General features: G+C 54.3%; 1 protein-coding gene across 2 annotated transcripts; it reads right to left on the bottom strand.

Annotated features, from left to right (window-relative positions):
* Window positions 1–596: 596 nt before the first annotated feature.
* LOC126635785 (mucin-5AC-like) lies at window positions 597–15,062 on the bottom strand. Of its 2 annotated transcripts, none has more exons than XM_050307312.1 (5): window positions 14,979–15,062; window positions 5,112–5,582; window positions 3,992–4,321; window positions 3,665–3,825; window positions 597–2,810 (listed from the first exon to the last, which is right to left on the bottom strand). In XM_050307312.1, the coding sequence occupies exons 1-5, from the start codon at window positions 15,043–15,045 to the stop codon at window positions 2,766–2,768; spliced, it is 1,074 nt and encodes a 357-aa protein (XP_050163269.1). In that variant the 5' UTR covers window positions 15,046–15,062; the 3' UTR covers window positions 597–2,765. The 2 variants fall into 2 exon arrangements, with proteins under 2 accessions (XP_050163269.1, XP_050163270.1); XM_050307313.1 differs by lacking the exon at window positions 597–2,810 and adding an exon at window positions 3,072–3,522.
* Between the last annotated feature and the right edge of the window lie 1,549 nt (window positions 15,063–16,611).

The raw sequence follows: 16,611 nt of genomic DNA, 5'->3' as shown, positions 1-16,611 counted from the left end.
AGACTATTAGCTCAGGAGAGACTCCTACCAGGTCTGTAGCAAAAGCTGTGCTTTGGAGTGCCTCCCTCCCTGCGGGTCTGAGCTCTGAAGGGAAGAGTTCAAAACAGCAACAAAGCTAAACAAAAAGAAGTACGTACCTTTCAGTTTGCTTTGTCTGCTGTACTATAGAAAGAAGCATGACAGATGATGCTACTTAGGTTTGGATTAGGCTGGCTTTCAGGATATTTCTGTAACTAAGGTTTGGGGTTACAGTTGACGATGGATGAGAGGCAAAGGAAGGGAGTCTAGAGGTGTAGGTTGAATTATTTGGTCTAGTGCGGTTCTCTAGGACAGATTTCATCTGATTTAACTGTACAGAAGTTAATCTCAGTCAACCCAGACAGGGAACGACCCTGACAAGAAGGAACACAAGCAGGGGGTGGTGTCCTTCTCAGAGCTATAGTTCATAGCTGTCTGGCATTTTCTAGTACCAGCTTTGTGAGTCTTCCTGCCCTGAATTGCTGCTGTTAAATCTATGACAGGATTCATTGTGATCTATAAAAGCTTTACAGTTAGATGTTTGCAATGAAAATATGAGGACTGAGACAGCTTTGGCATTTGTAACTTTATTGCAGAAAAAAAAAAATCCACTATCAACATATTTTACAAAGAAAGTTGCACTTTGGTGTTGGGCGAGTTTTCTTCCTCACCCCTTTCCCCTGGACAGCGATGCGTGGGAAACCAGAACAACCAGCCCCTGCCCTTTGGAGTGTGTGCAGAGACACCTTCCAGCTATGCCAGCCTGCACCAGTTCCAGCCAGGATGGAGTTCTATTTTCCACGGCTAACTTGCCAACTTTGTGCCGAAAACCAGTAGCACCCTGCCCTCCGGCAGGGGAAACAAGTCTGTAGCTAGGGAGATGGCTCTGTGCAGACAATGCTGGATACAAAAGCTTTGGAGTTGTGACAACTGCCCTTTAGTTCTCATGCCACAGTAGGAGAGAACCAACCCTTCCTCCCTATGTCACTGGGCATCCTTACAGTACACAGAGGCCAAAGCCAGCGGCTGAACCCAAACTGCACTGCAGCCATTTGTCAGCCACTTGGGAAGCAGCAACGCAGGGAGGAGGAACTACTGCCTTGCCCAGTTCATCTATCTGACCCAGGTCAGTTCTGCTCCATCTTTGGGCTCTGCAGAAAATTTGGGCCCTGCTGATGGGGAAATTCCCCTTTTCCTGCTACGACAAGCAATAACAGCACTGTGAAAAAAAAAAAGGTACTTTTGCTAGTGAGGCTTGGTATCTGTCCTTTGTGGGGTCAGTGATGTTGCTACTGAAAGGAGAGGAGAAACTGAGGCTTGTAAGAGCAAAGAGGCAGATAATCTCTAGCCCTTGCTGTATCCTGAGGGAGAAACTGGCTTAGTCAAAAGTCAAACACTCTAGAGAAGGCATTTCTATTCACCTGCAGACAAAAGTGAGCTAGGAAACAGGAGCAGGTGTAACTACACGAGGACTGTCACGTCACACACAGTCTGGTCTTTCTAAGGTGAGGGCACCAAAAGATCCTCAGACTTAACACTCAGAGGCTCTGGTCCGTGGGTTTCCTTGAGGGGCCTCAAGAGCCTTGGATGCAGTCTACAGCAGTGATATTTTGAGGCAAAAGTGCAGAATCTAATCAGCCTAACACCTAGAAAGGGAAGGAGAGGAAGGCACCTACATCCAGGACCTGTCCTCGTGACAAGACATGGACTGGCTCAAAGACCAACATCAGAAGGTAAAGGAGCTTTGACCTTGCATAGCACAGGAGGGACAGGGAAGTACTAGTTTTGTACAACAACTTCCAGCAACCAGATGCTAGCAGGAAAATGGGAGGCACCTGAGGAAAGGCATGTGTCAGTCCAGGCAGGAAAATGGACTAAAGCATTTACTGAGCCTGGGAAAAGGCATTTACATGTATGCTGAAAGCATCAGGTGTAGGAGACACAACCTCCTAATTTTGGTGAGACCAAATTAGTGTGTCTAATTGGCATGAGACTGAGTCCTATCAAGTTCTGTTAAGCTAAAATTATGTTAATTTTCCTCCCAGCAACTTCAAAGCAACATCAAGTAGCAAGGGCACTTCTCCAGTGGCCACAAAACTGTTTTCCCTGGTTAAAGAGAAAAGGTTTGCATGTAGGAAGGAAGCAGAGCAGTCTGTTATCCTCCTGGTAGGTGTTTCAGGATGGGCAGTGCCAATCCCGGGACTAAAGCTGAAACAGGAACAATAAAAGTGCAAGAAAAAAACCCCAAACAAACAACCTTAAAAACACAGAACAAGAGGGAGCCCAAGAGAACTGCTTTCCACATCCTTGGCTCCCTCAGAAAACAGCAGTCTCCTCTGTTAGCACTGTGCTGACACCACCAGTGTTAAGAGCCCTTGTATGGATCACTTGCCCACCTCCTTTGAAAGCAGCAGCCACCAAGATGGACAGAAGAGATCCCTGCAGAACACGATGGCAAAGGTTGTCTTGGCTAACTGGTCACCACACTAAGAGGAGGAGGCAGCTCTTCAGGGCATTATTTTGAGAAGAGCCTGGAGGAAAGGGCCAGACTTGGGCTCTGATTCGCAGCATAGAAACTTCAACACTGAACTATTTATAACGTCTAAAACGAAAAACCATAGGAAAAGGATCTTTCAGCTGTGTGCAAATCATAGCCCCTCATTCCTTGGCAGATCGTCTGGGACCAAGTCCTCAAGGCCTTTTCCTCAGGGAAGTTCAGCCGGCCAGGCAGAGGACAACCTGGTTGCCTAGTAGCTGTAGAGTGAGAGAGGGGTGTCCTCCATCATGTCATCCTAGAAGCAGAGAAGAGTGCTTTAATGAGATGCCTGCACATGGCAGTACGGTGCCAGCCTGGAAGAGAGCTGTGCAGGCAGCACAGCCTTCTCTCCACGCTGTCACAGTGTGGCCATCTGCCCAGCCATCCACCTAAATGCTCTCCCTGTGCAGCTGCTGGGTATTTGGTCTGCCACTCTCCCTCCTGCTCTGGCAGTTGGAGAGAAGGGGTGTGTGCAGGAACTGCCTGCCCGCTGCAGGGATGTGGAAAACCCCGGTTGTTGAAAACTCCACTCAGCTTGAAACATCATCAGCTTGCTTGAAACAGCATCAGGTTGTTTGCTAGCTCCTGTGCTCCTCTGTCCCAGAAAGCACAGGGAGTTAGTTGCAGCTTCCCCAGAGCTAATTCATCCTCTAAAACCTTCATATTTTTTTTATATTCCCAATGGGTCAAATGCAGACAGACAGACAGACAGACAGACAGAAAGACAACCGCCTTGGAACACAGCACAGGATCTGCTTTGTCACAGTCACAAAGCAAATGTATCAGAAGACAGGAGAAGAGGCTAGGAAGGTGTCATTTCAGGACAGGTTTGGATGGAGCTCTCCTTCCTCCCTCTATTTAACCTCTTAGCATTCCCCTGCAGAGTGAGGGGAAGGCAGAGAGCTTCTTTAGTGCCCAACCTTGAGACTTGCTGTCTTGATTCAAACCCTGGATGGAAGGAGAGGGACCTAAGAGGGAACAGGAGTGTGTGATCAGCGTTGCTGCTGCTGCTGCAAATACCCAAAGCATTGCTAATGTAGTAGCAGGGGAACTGCAAAGCAGTCAGTAGCAAGCCAGACCACGTCAGGCTGGGCTGCAGGGATGACTCACCATGGGCAGGTCCTGCAGGCGCCGGAATTCCATGCGGCTGTTGTGCTGCCGGTATCTCAAGAAGCCCACCAGGCCGAGGATGCCCACCATGACAATGAAGACGGAGATCACGGTGATTACCAAGGGATCAGCCCTTGTCGTGTCAGCCAAATTGGGTTGCTCTGCAAAGGATAACAAGGGAATGAGGCCAAAGGAGAGCCTTCAAGGGCTGGAGCAGCAGGGCTTTTGTCTTTTCTGGTTCTGCTCAGTACAACCACGAGGCAATCTGAGGTAGCCCCAGCCCTTTGCTACGTTTTGTGAGAGCAGGGACAAAAGCAGAACGTTTACCTGAATTTTCATCATCACCAACATCCAGCACAGAAGCTTTCTCATGCCTGGGCTCTGATGACGGCGCCAGTGTAGACGTGCTGGTGGGCATGGCAGCTGTGCTGGCAGACGTGGAGCTGGTCATGAGGGGTCTCAGCGTCACAGTCCTGGGGGTGGTGGCAGAGGACGTGCTCCCTACGGTGGAGATGGGAGCAGAGAAGGTTCTGGGCTCCACAGCACTCTCCTCTGTGACACCCACAGGGCTCGTTCCTGGCCTGGTTTCAGACCTTGCTGCTGTGGGCCCCACGGTCTGCTCATCAAAAGGCCCCAGCTGAGAGCTATTAGTTGTTGCTGCAAAATAGGAACAAGGAGTTAATTTAAAGGATAAGTGCAAAGCACACTATTCTGTGGAACTGGGCAAGATGGAAGCAAGGCTGTAATGAAGATTGCTGGGACTATGGGAATAGCAGCTTATTGTCAGTCCCTTGAAAAACAAGCAGGACCGACAGTGCAGGCCCAGCTGAGCCATGCCTTTAAGCCACAGTGCTTAGAAAGTCCTCTTGGTTTTCATATGTGCCAATCTGCGTTGTCAGCCAACCTCAGCTGGGCCCACAAGGCTTGTCCTTGGGGACAAAGGACAAGCTCTAACAGCTCTGCACACAGCTGGGGGCTACCCCAGAGCCAGACACTGGGAAAGGTATCTCATCTGTCCTTATGGGGGGGCTGCCCAGGGACTGGGGCTGTTGTTGTGTCACAGCTTTGTGCTAAGGGAGGGTTTGCTGCCCTGTTCTTGAGGCAGCAGGGAAGGCTCCTGCCGAGCCCCCAGCCCTGGTGCTGGAAGAGCCCAGCTGGGCAGCACTGCTGAAGCATGTTGTTTCAGATGAGACATATAAAGGATGTCCCTGCACACAATCAATGTCCTCATCACAAAGACACCAGCACAATTAATACCATAATTAATGGGGTTTGCAAAGAGGATGTTGAACTAACACCTCTATAGGTAAGTCCCACTGAACTGGCTACACTTAATGGCTCATTCCCTTTCCCCCCTCTTCAGTCTCCAGGAGAGTGCTCAGATATTTCCAGGTTGTGCATCCTCGAGGCAGGACTTTCTGCACAGGCAGTAAAGGCAAAACCTCACCCGGCACCGTGTTCAGAGGAGGCGAGGGGGTTGCACTGGTGGCCTCATCCGTTTCTTCAGTTGTGCTGAAAGGCTCTGTGGCTTCGTGGCTGGGCTGGTTTTCTTCCAGAGTGCTGGCAGTTGGGGTAGGGGAGGGGATTTCAGTGCTGCTGTTAACTGACAAGCTCGTGTTGTGGTGCTCAGGATGTGTAACTGTGATGTCCCCGGGGCTGGCAGTGGTGGAAGCCTGCAGTCCCTCTGCCTTGGAGCCTGCCATGGGGGTGGTAGGGATGAAGGCATTCTCCACCTCTGTAGCGTGGGCCCCAGTGGCACTGAGTGTTGCAGCAGTCAAGTTTTTCTCCAGGCTTGTCTGAGGAATGGCAGTAGTTGCTGGACCAAAGTCAGAGGCTTCCTTTGGCTGATGCGAGGTGAGCACTGTGCTAGGAAAAGGTGACGGTGTCTCCAAGGGCTCTCCTGTCTCCTGTCCCTGTCCTGTGGAACAGAGTTAAGAATGAGAAGTTTGTCAGAGATCCCACACTGAGAGGAGAAACAGGGCAGAAGAACAGAATTTGAACCTCTTTATCCCCTTAACTCCAAATCCAGCACAGGTTCACACTTGGGAAAGGGATTCAATAGCTCCTCTGTCCTCCTGGCCTTTCTGAGGCCTGGGACCTGCTCTGGGGGACCTTCCTTTACCCTCCTCCCCCTCAAGCCCTGTGTTCTTGTTCTGTGGGGTCAGCATCACCAATCCCTCTACCCTAGAGCAACTTAGAAACATTTTTCAATTATTTGGGTTTGTTAAAAAGTACCACTTGAGACCTGATTCTGTAGGAAATTTTGATAAGTCTTCCTTGGCTCATTGAGAAAGAGTCAAAAGTGGTGCTGAAAAAATACACACGAGGAAAACGTGGAAGTAGACCCTCTAGTTCCCCGAGCCTGATGAACTGGAGGACAGTGATATTTAAAAAGTCTGTGGCTGGCAAGGGTAAAGCACATATTGTGAGTAATTTTACCTGTAGTGTGGAATTGCTGCTAGAGGGAGAGGTGAAATGGGCAGCAAGAGAGAACTACAGCTAACAGGGCTGGTGGTGTGCTCTGGGAGCCGCCTTCATGAGCTATTTACAAACACATCACCAGCATGATGTGCAGCTACTGACACAGAAATGGGGAGCTCCTCAGCCTCCCACCACAGCAAAAAGGGCCAGCAAGCAAGGATCCCCCCAGATCCACAGCTGGTACACAGTGTGACAGCATAAGGGAGCAGGAAAACCACAAGGCTCTCACACCGCCCGTTCATTAACACGGATCCTGTGAGGGTTTTTCAGGGAGTAAACAGGAAGAAAACAGGAATGCAGCCACGTCAGGATGGACTCTCCAGACAACTTAAAAGCCACACAGTCAATATTTTGATGATTTCTGTTCAAGTTTCTACCCAAGTCACGGAGGCCTGATGAGCCATCTACAGAAAAAAATTAAAGGTACTGAAGCAAATCCATCACCATGCCCCTCCTCTCCACGGTGAAGGAGCATCCAAATCAGATGCCATCATCAAGAAACAGCAAAGCAGCACAGTCCTGTACTGCTTTGGGGAAATCTCAGCCGTTTTTATAAGCTCTTCAGAACAGACACAGTTATCAGAGCTCTTCTCCAGCTACAGCACTTAACAGGCCCTAAAAAAAGACACAATACGTCTCTCTCTTGAGACCTTTGCAGTATCCTGACCAGCTGGAGAATTCCAAACCTTCCCCAGGCCAGGGCCTCAGTCCCAGGAGGGCTCCCGCAGGGATGCACAGCCCTGTTCGGCACTTTTGGAGAACAAGCTCTCCCGGGGAGCCCCAGCTGGGGCAACTTAAACATGAAGACCAAAGTGATGCTCCTTTGGCCTCGCCTGGATCCAGCTGTCCGTGGCCAGAACGTGCCTCCAAATAAGGAGAGCTGCTCTCTGCAGCGGAGCTCAGGCACAGGATATGCTTACACCAGGAACACCTGGAAGGAAAAGAGCTGAGCACTGTGTTTCCTGGGACCAGGCACCAAAACACACAGCTTTTCATGTGACAATTTCCAGCCCTAAACCCAGCACTGCTATTCAGCACTGGGTGAGATCCCACCAGCTCCAGAGCGTGCGCTGGGCAATGCTGATGGATCCCGGCTGGGCACTGCCGGGTGCTTGCTCAGTAAACACCCAACTGCTGCTCCCACGCAGCAAGAGACACACACAGAGCCGTGCTGTCACCGTGGGGTAAACAGGAAAGGTGGTGGCCAGATGCCCAGCCAGTGGCAAGCCTGGCTTTCAATAGCTGGCCTGTGCCCGGGACAGCCTCTCATGAGGTGGCAAGCCACGACTGAGGTCGTGAAGGGGAATGATCTGTGGAGAGCTGTCTTACAAGAAGGCCTAAGCAACTCTGAAACCACCATGCCACTTTCTGACTAGAAAAGGAAAGTCAGAGGGAAGGTGGACAAGTCTGGACTCCACACACCAGGGCACCTCCCGGCAGCGTCAGGAACCGGCAGCCCTGCCAGGAGGTGCTGTGGGACGGGAGTGTTTGTGGGGACAAGCAGCTCCCCCCAGCCCACTGCACACACAGCTCCCTGCTGTCTGCAAGAGTGGTATTTCCCTAAGCTCTTCTCTCCAAGTAGCCACATGTCTCCTTCCCACAGAACTGTCTGGTGTCCAGCACTGCCAAGGAAGTGGATCCCGGGCAGATGGGCCACTCTGGCCTGGTGTAAAACCTGGTTTGTAAGGAATTGCAGAAGAGATGTTAAAATTGGCAGGTGAGGAGCAAGGGAGTCGCTGAGAGGCCTTTGAGCAAGGCAGGTGTTGATGGCACCTGGATTAGCAGGTCATCCAGCCCAGCACATCACAGCACCTCCAGCTCCAGAAACAAAGGAGGGCCTGATAAAACGCAGAGCCTAATCCAGACTCACACAAAGACTCAAGCCATTAAGAGATGATGGTGGAAAGACACAGAAGGCCAGAGCCAAGGAAACAAAAGATTGTGAGTAAACCCTGATCACCCGGGGACAGACAGACAAAAGATGCCCATCACCTGTCTGTCAGCTCCTAAGGAATAAGGGCACATCCAAAGCCAGCACTGTCACCAAGCACAGCACCTGGTGAAACCTCCCATAGGATCAACTTGGTGCTTGTGAGCTGTGGAAGAGTGCAAGCACAAATGACTTTTGTCTCAGTTATGTTTTAAAATAAAAACACCTCCCCAAAGGCCCTTGCATTAACGTTTGCTACATCGTTGCTGCAATGCCACAGCTTTGTTTACCACGGTTTTACCACCGAAAAAGGCAATCCATTCCCACCCAGCTCCAGCGCAAACCCCTTGGTACAGTGGGAAAAGCAGGGTGCTGCTGTGGCTGGCTGTGCTGGGGGAGACCCAGCAAACCCCATACCAGCCATGACCCTCCAGGGTCCAACCCCTGGGGTCTGCTCGAGGTCTTTGGTGCCCTGCAGGTCAGAAAATCCCCAGCTCCAGCGCTGTCACTGCTGCTCCAGTCACTGGAGCAGCAATGTTGGGTTTAGGTGTTTATTGGTTACCTAGAGAGACGCAGGTCAGAGCTCGTTCCTCTGGCATCTTCCTGGAGCTCTGCTTCCTGCACCACATGCCAGGAAAGCCGAGGCTGTACTGCCTAAGGCATCACCCTCATCAGCTCCTGGAGACAAGAGGGAACCAACTCCTTCTTGTTTCAGATGGAAAGGGAAGGAGTTAGTGTGGATGTTTCACTTTCTCCAAGGGATCCTCCAAGGCCTGACAAGTTGCAGCAACCCAGGACAGGTGGTGAAGGTGCACTCATCCTTGGATCCATAACAAAGCAGCTACAACTGTACCAAACAAGAGCTCTGGACACAACAGCATCTCTGTTTCCCTGACAGGGAACCAAGGGTGGGCCTGCTTTGGTTATGCTGCAGTGCCTGCTGGTCCCCCTGGCTACAGCCCCACTCCCACCCCGTGTCTGTACAAAGCTCCAGGCTCAGCCTGTGCGTGGTGAGAACCAGAGATCCCAGACCACATTAGGGCAGGGCTGGTGGATTTGGAGCGGCAGCTCCCATCAGACCGTGCTGACTGCAGTGACCTCTGTCTGGGAAACAAGAGGGGCAAAGGAAGAGAGCGGCCCCAGGGGAGAAGGGATGCAGCCAGCCAAGAAGCCCCTGCCTTGGACAAGGGTGGGAAACACTCCCAGCTCCTTGAGGGAAGGGAGGGCTCTGAACATCAGCCCACGGCTTCGGCCCCTCTCCAGCGCTGCCTGACACCACTGAGGGCTCTCCATGCCATCAACCCGAGCTCCCACCAACTCCAGAGCAGACACGGTAAAAATATGCCGTAACGGAGAGGAGTGAAGGAAGCCAGCTCTGCGGGAGACAGGGGCCATTCCTGCCTTGTGCTCCCTGCCCGAGTTTCAGGGCTGGGGCCAAGTGAGGGGACAAGGAGGTTTGCACAACCAGCACAGAGCGTTGCTGCTGTGTCAGGGCAACCACACAGAGCAGGGATGTGCCCTCCATCCTCTGCCACAGCAGCCACCCCACTATTTGTTTCCCGGAATAAAACAGTGACACAGAGCAGGGCCTCAGCTGCACCAGCCCACTGATGAGCTCCGGTCACAACCCTCCAGCCACAGTCTCAGCAGCATCCTCTGCACCCTCCTTCCTGTTTCAGCCAGAAACAGCAGCCTGAGCTCCCCAAAGGCCAACACAAATCCAAGTCCTATCCATAGACTTTACCACTGTTTTTAAGATCCCTCTTAGGATGAGATGGGGGAGAGCCCCATAAGGCAAGGCAGCCCGTGGCAGGCTGGCTGACAGGGCTCAGGGGGAGCAGGGCAGCAGGGTGCAGGCTGCAGCCACTGCTGGAAAAGGGGCACAGAGACCCAGGTGACAGCTGAGCACAAAGATGAGAAAGGATTCACCCAGGATTTCAGAACAAGTGCCCGTGGGAGCAGGACTCCCTGGTGTGGATGTATCCTCCTGTGCAGGCTGTCACTGTCTGAGGGTAGCACCTCGCTTAAATCAGCTTCCTACAGAGTGCATGCTGAACCACTGCTCTGATTCACTGAAAAGGCACCCAAACCCTTCTACAATGCTATTTTGGTGCACTAAATGAATTCAATTTCCATTTAAGTTTAACAGATCCAGTTGCAAGCAAACCAGTAAGATGGAAAAATAAAATGTTTAAAAAGTAACAGTGTAAACTGTAACCTGTATGTATTAATGCAATTACATCCTATTGCTTAGCAAAGCACTCAATTAAGCGTAGAAATTATCTTTGGTTGCCAGTTATTACCTTTTTATGGTTACCAACCAACAGTAATTAAACAACCTCTTCAAGGAAAAAGAGCTTGAGTATAAATGCAAATAAAACCATATAGTGGGATTTAAAACCAAGGCTCTTCATTTCATTTAACAGCAGAACTGGAATAGCTGCTGATTAGATACTAGCCAAGCCTGATCTCTTCTCCTGAAAAAAACAAACACCACCAAACAACAAGCAGCAGAAGAGATTTCTGGAGCCCTTCAGGGAGGTGCCAGATGCACCCAGGGATGCTGCAGAGCAAACACCCTCATTGCAATGAAGCGAGGCTCAGAGGTGTGGATCCAGTACGAAGGGCAACTGCTTTGTAAACTCAGATCCAGCTCCATACCTTGCCTCCATGGAGGCAGGATACCAGTGGGCTGCATTTGCCACAGCCTGAAGCGCTCTCCCAGCCAGGGCTGATGCTTGGACTGTCCCCATCCCCATCCCTTGCAGAGAGAGGATGGACAAGCTCCATCTGCTGCGAGGAGTCCCGGTGTGGGCCATAGGCTCAGATCTGACCTTGCAGCCTGCCCACAGTGAAGCTCTTCATGGCAGCAAGTTAATTACCTGGACCCTGTGAGCACCCAGTGTGGCCCTGGAGAGCTGCCAGGCCAGGCACGCTGCGAAGCAAGGGCTGAGGTAAGAGACGGGAATAGAAACCAGGTCTCCTGACCGAGAAGCTCCTTCCAGCCCCATAGGCAGGTGGCCATGAGCAGAGCACGGGACGGGAGCAGATTAGATACGGGGTGCTGAGCGAGTGTGGTGCTGCAGAGGGACAGCCCAGCACCCAACCAGCCCAGGCAGGCTGGAGGAAGCCTCCCCGGGGCATCTGCAGATGCCAGGCTGCAGGCTTGAACTCCTGGGGAACCAAAAAGGGGAGGCATTGCTACCACCTCGACTGATGGCACCGTGTGTGGGACAGGGACATCCAGCCGACAGCAGCCATGGCAGAGCAAGAGCTGTGAGAACAGGGATGAGCAGCCCTGGAAACAGAACCATGAATGCCAAGCAGAGGTATTTCAGTACTTGGAAAACCCATGAAACAGCACAGACATGTCCAGAGCATGCAGCAGTGCTGGAGCCTGAGCCAGGGAGGGGTGCAGTGCCAGCCTGATCGCCTGCCTGCAGGACACAGCACCCCAGGGTGGCACGGTCTGCCCGGCCCTGCCACACGAGACCCTCCTCACCCAGCCAGGGTGGGCAGAGAAGCAAGAAACTTCTTTTCCACAGGTTTTCTCCATCACTGATCCCCCGTTTAGAAGTGAGGGGGCTTATCCCTGGGGCAGAGAAAAGGGAGAACAAGCTGCTTTACCACCAATGTCACACCAGCCAGTTATTTTCCACTGGCCACATGCAGCTATGGAGCATCCTGCTTGGCAGGAAGGTACCCAGGAAGCTCCTGTGCTGTTTGTTTTTGTTCTCAGTGGGGGACTGAGTCATGATAAAGACCCCTTTGCCCACAGGCTGCTTAGGACATGCACAGCTCCCACGGCCTGGGAAGCCTGCCCTTCTCTGGGGCTGCGTAACCCCAATAATATGGCAACAGCAGGGAACTCTGGCATCAGCCAACCCTGGCCCTGCCTACCTCAGGAGTCACAGCTGCACTGAAGGAAACACTCACGTCATTACAGAAAATTAATTAGCCAGTTGCCTTAATAGCAGCCCCATGTCAGCAGGGAGCCCGCTCTCCAGGGCAGCACAGCATGAACCGGGGGAAGTCCGGACCTCAGGAAACCTGCCCAGCCCTGAGCAGGCCCCAGGTCCTTCCAGCTATGTTACTGCTGGTTCCACGGGCTGTGAGGCTTGGAGGAGGCTTCCTGCCCTGAGCAGCAGCAGTTTGGGTCACGCTGGCACATGCCCTGGCCCTGCCCTGGGCAGCCCTACAGGGCTCAGGATGTGGCCCCGGATCCCAGCATCGCTGAGCCTTATGAGAGCTGCCCTACAGAGCATGGTGGGGATGATGGCAGACCTACAGAAACCCCTGCAGCAAGAACTGTGTCTGCCCACCCACAGGGTTTTGGTGGAAAGGAAGGAGGAGCAGGGGCCTCTGTGCTTTGGACAGTCCCTGCTCCCCTTTGCCTGGAAGGATGGGACCAAGGGAGCTGAAGGAAGTGAGTGCTTTGCCCCTACCCACAGGGTCAGGTCTTGGAAGGGCAGCAGGAGCCAAGGCCCATCCTGCACCTGGGGGTGGGGGAAGAGCACAGAAATCCAAGACTGAGGGCATGACTTTACCCCACACAGCTGGAGGTGCCACCCTAAGGAGAGAACTGAGCTACAGCTCAATTCTGGCTGCTCAGTTCTGGAGCCATCCTGCCAGAGCGAGGATGAGCCCATCCACTCCTTCTCACCCTGGGCAAAAAGGGGGAAAAAAATCCTGGCCAATGGGCTGTGGGACCCTGCAGCAGACACACTGCCCGCCTGTGTGTACCGACAGACGGGGCTTTATGTGCTCATGCTGCTCCCGGCCCTGCGTCCTCGGCACTGCTGAGGCAGCTCAGAGAAGGAAAGGCAGCAAAATGCCCAGACCTAAATTACTCGGGGTTTTATTTGTAAGGCTAACGGTGCTGGAGGAAGTGGATTTCCGCAGGCAGTGAAGAAAGGCTGCATTGAGAGGCCAGGGTGGGCAGAGCACCGGGTATGCGGCAGCCTGAGCTCCTCTGTGGCCCCTGCAGCAAACCTGGAGTGGGAGTGGGAGCAGGACACTGGATGCAAGGGGAATCTGTCCTGGGAGCAGTACAGAGAGCAGCTCATGTGAGAGAGCTGTGGCAAGTCCAGTTTTCGATGGATTTGTCTGAGGAGTGATGACTTTAGGGCCAGTCTTTGGGTGAACCGTTCCTTTCCCCCATCATTGTCCTGCTAGGATTCTCTGGTGTTTCGTTAAGGGTTCTGCTTGTGGCATTTTTTTATTGGTGGCATGTCTTCCCTGGTATCTGCTTTCACAAAACATTTGCTCTCTCAGCCCTGGTTGGGATTAGCTAGCTGATCCAAAAGCTGTGAGGACAAGGGCCAGGTCAGCTACATAGGTAGCATTTCCTGAGGCTGAAGGGACTCTGGGATTGGGACACTAAGCAGAAAAGATCCCAGGAAAAACCCAGCAAAACCTTAGTTTCTGGTACATTCCAGCAGTTTGAGTCTTGGACTTTGCAGCAAGAAGGCTCCTAGGAGCCAGCTGGGGTGAGGGGCTCCCTGGGGTTTCCCAGTGTGCTAGAGTGTGAGATGCAGGGCCAACACAAGTCAGCAGCAGCCCAGATCTCCTCCTCCTCCTCCTTTCAGCAGTGGAAATCCTGAGTTCTTCCTCTGCCAGTGGCTGGTCACCCCGCCACATCCCATCACAGCACAGCCACCCTCGTGTGGGGAGTGCAACGTTACCCAGGGCTTTGCCCACATAAAGGGAGCTGGTTTGGGACTGTTCCCTGTGTTCAGCCTCAAACCCAGCCCAAACCCCATCTGGCACCCAAAATCTCAGCCTCAGCACTACTCTTGCTGCTGGGGCTCAGCCCCACAGGCATCTCTGCTAAGGTTTGACCTGTCCTAATTAGTCATTAGAAACCGAGTTTCTATGTGTCATCCCTCGGTCTCCATTGCTGAAGCCACGGTGCTGCGATCTGACCAGGGTCTGGGTCTGGCCAAGGGTTTTTTTCTCAGCCACAAAGAAGAGGAAATACATTTTGCTTCCTGAGCCTCAGGCAAGCCCCTAAAATGCCACTGAGCCTTTGTCACTGCCAGGGTCACGGGGAAGGTGACAGCCCCCCGACTCGGGGCACACACACTTCAGCCACGCGGCAGAGCTCGGCGGTGTCGGAGGACGGGGCTGTCAGCGCCACGCTGCAGACTGCGCCCGCCCACGTGGGGACGTGTTGATCGTGGAGCCGAGCCGAAATACGCCCCGAGAGAGTCTGCCTGGGGCCGGGGTCCGGCTCCGGCTCCGTCCCGGACACCGGCATCGCCTCCTCTTCCCGCAGGCACAGAGCGCGCGTCCCGTCGTGCTGCGGGAGGCGGCGGAGCTCGGGCTTTGTCCGGGGTCCCCTCGGGGGGAAGTTCAGCAGCGGCTCGGAGGCACCCGAGCTGCACCGCGGGAGGCAGGAGGCTCGCAGGGCTGGATGCTGGAGGGCGAGTGCCTCCAGGATCTCTCCTCCTCTGCCCGCGCATCCCCTCGGGATCCTGCCGGGTGCCGGGAGGGAGGTGAGCCCGGGCGGCTCCGCCGGCGGGAGCAGCGCTGCCGGCAGCTGCCTTGTATGGGCAAGGCCGGCACCGGTGGCCGCGTTGCTGCCCGGAGCGCGGAGCTCACCCGGGACTCCCCCGAGCATCCCCGGGTCACCTCACCTGAGCGCCCGCTGGGGCGACGGGGCCGGGGCATCTCGCCCGAGTTCGGGGGACGGGCCCGGGGCGCTGCTCCCCGGAGGTTCCCGACCCCGGAGTGGGCTCCCCAGACCCTCCTCCCGCAGTCCCACCGGCGGGCGGAGGAGCCCGGGCCCCGGCGCTGCCCCGACGGCTGCCCCCGGCGCTGCGCTCCCCGGTGCCGCCAGACCGGCGGGTTTCCCCGGGCCGCCCCCCCCGTCCCGGCCCCCTCGGGCGGCCGCCCCGGTACCTGGCAGGGCGCAGAGCAGGCAGCAGGCGGCGGCGAGGCGGAGCAGGGCGCGCCGCGTCCCCTCCATGCTGGGCCGATCCGCGCTGGCTCCGCCGGCGGCACCGGGGCGGCGCCGGGGCGGGCCCGCGGCCGGGGCGGGGCGGGCGGCACGTGGTCCGGCCCCGGCCGAGCGGGGTGGGGGCTGCTGCGGCCCCCCGCACTCCCGGCACGGGAACTTGCGTCTCCGGGTCGGACAGCGCGCTCCCGGTCCGCTCCCGGTTCGGTCCCTGGCACCCCCGGTCCGGTTCGCACCGCCCCCACTATCGCCGGTTGGTCCCCGGCATCCTTGGTTAGGGCAGGATTCTCTTGGTCCAGTCCCACACCGGCCCCGGCATCCTCAGACCGGCCACTCCTAGTTGGGGCAGGACACCCCTGGTCCAGTCTTTCTCTGTTCTGAGAATCCCCAGTCCAGGCCTGCACCACCTCATAACCCCCTGGACTGGTTCAAGTGACCCCACTCCAGGACTTTACCACCCCTAATCTGCCCCCAGCACCCCCCAGTTGAGCGTGACACCTCCACTTCTGCCCCATGCAGGGATGGGGACAGGAGCTGAGCCCAACCTGGGGCATCACCTGGGGCCTGTGGACAGTTTTGGGGTACCTCGGTCTGTGAGCACAGCCGGGTGCAGAGCTGTTCTGAGCACCCCTGGATGCTGCCCTGGTCAGGGTTCAGTCATGTGCTTGAGGTACCATGGCTGGTTTTCTTAGGTTTCTGCAGACCCTGGGCCATCTCCTGGCCTCACATCCCTCCCACTGTCCTGAAGGCTGGCCAGCCTCATCCAGGCACTGTGAGTCCTGAGCCAGCAGCCATCCTTCCGGAATTGACCTCTCTTCTGACCAGCATTTCTGAAGAAGAAACCCCATTATGAAGCTGGCAGTACCCAGGCACCATTCTGTTCTCTCAGGAAGGACCAAAACCCCCTTGCAAATCCCTTGTAATGGTTTTTCTTCCCTGACCTCAGCCTTATGGGTGCAGCTGGAGCAAGCCCTCCTGTCTTGCCCCATGAGCTCTCACAGAAACAATATTTGGGATTCCTCTGATCAGGGAAGGTTCCCTTTAACCATGAAGAACAAAGAAAATGGGACCTCAGAGGCATCCAAGGACCCCACATCATGGCGTGGTCTGTGCTGACTTTCTCTCAGGCTGCTTTGGCAAAGGTGGGTCTGTGGGTCCCCTTCTCCATCAGATACCTGTGTCTGCAGCACCATGGGGCAGAGGAGGAAAGTGGAAAAGGATATTTTTGTTCCCCAAGAGGTCTTGCATTCGTTTTTCAGCGTGGGGTCCCTTCATAGCTCCTGCCCTCATTTCTGAGGCAGGTGGAAGAGGAACTGATCATATCTTTTACCAGCTCTATAAGAAGAAGTAAAATCAAATTTTAGCCCCTCATTGGAAATATGTTTCTAGCTGCTTGCTGCTTACTGCCAACAAAACTATCCGCACCATTTCCTGGCACTCTGTCAAGGCAGAAGTAATTGGGCTTGTACAAATGTCCCAGTTCTAAGAGGAATTATTTTAAGTGTATTTACAACTACTTGTTAAGTTGTAAGAGCCTTCTGCTCCCCAAAGAGGCTGCAGGGCTGCCCACCAGAGCAA

This window comes from Myiozetetes cayanensis, unplaced genomic scaffold, assembly GCF_022539395.1.
Source record: "Myiozetetes cayanensis isolate MyiCay16 unplaced genomic scaffold, myiCay2020 scf12, whole genome shotgun sequence".
Taxonomy (NCBI): Eukaryota; Metazoa; Chordata; class Aves; order Passeriformes; family Tyrannidae; genus Myiozetetes; species Myiozetetes cayanensis.
This window is presented reverse-complemented; position numbering and strand designations above follow the sequence as displayed.

Bases quoted from the DNA above. Each gene is read 5' to 3' on its own strand.
- LOC126635785 (XM_050307312.1), bottom strand. From the start codon at position 15,045: ATGGAGGGGACGCGGCGCGCCCTGCTCCGCCTCGCCGCCGCCTGCTGC. The intron at 4,322-5,111 runs GTGAGGTTTTGC...CCTATTTTGCAG, and splicing joins TCCTCTGAACACGGTGCCGG to CAACAACTAATAGCTCTCAG. The intron at 2,811-3,664 runs GTGAGTCATCCC...CTCTGCTTCTAG, and splicing joins GCCTGCAGGACCTGCCCATG to GATGACATGATGGAGGACAC.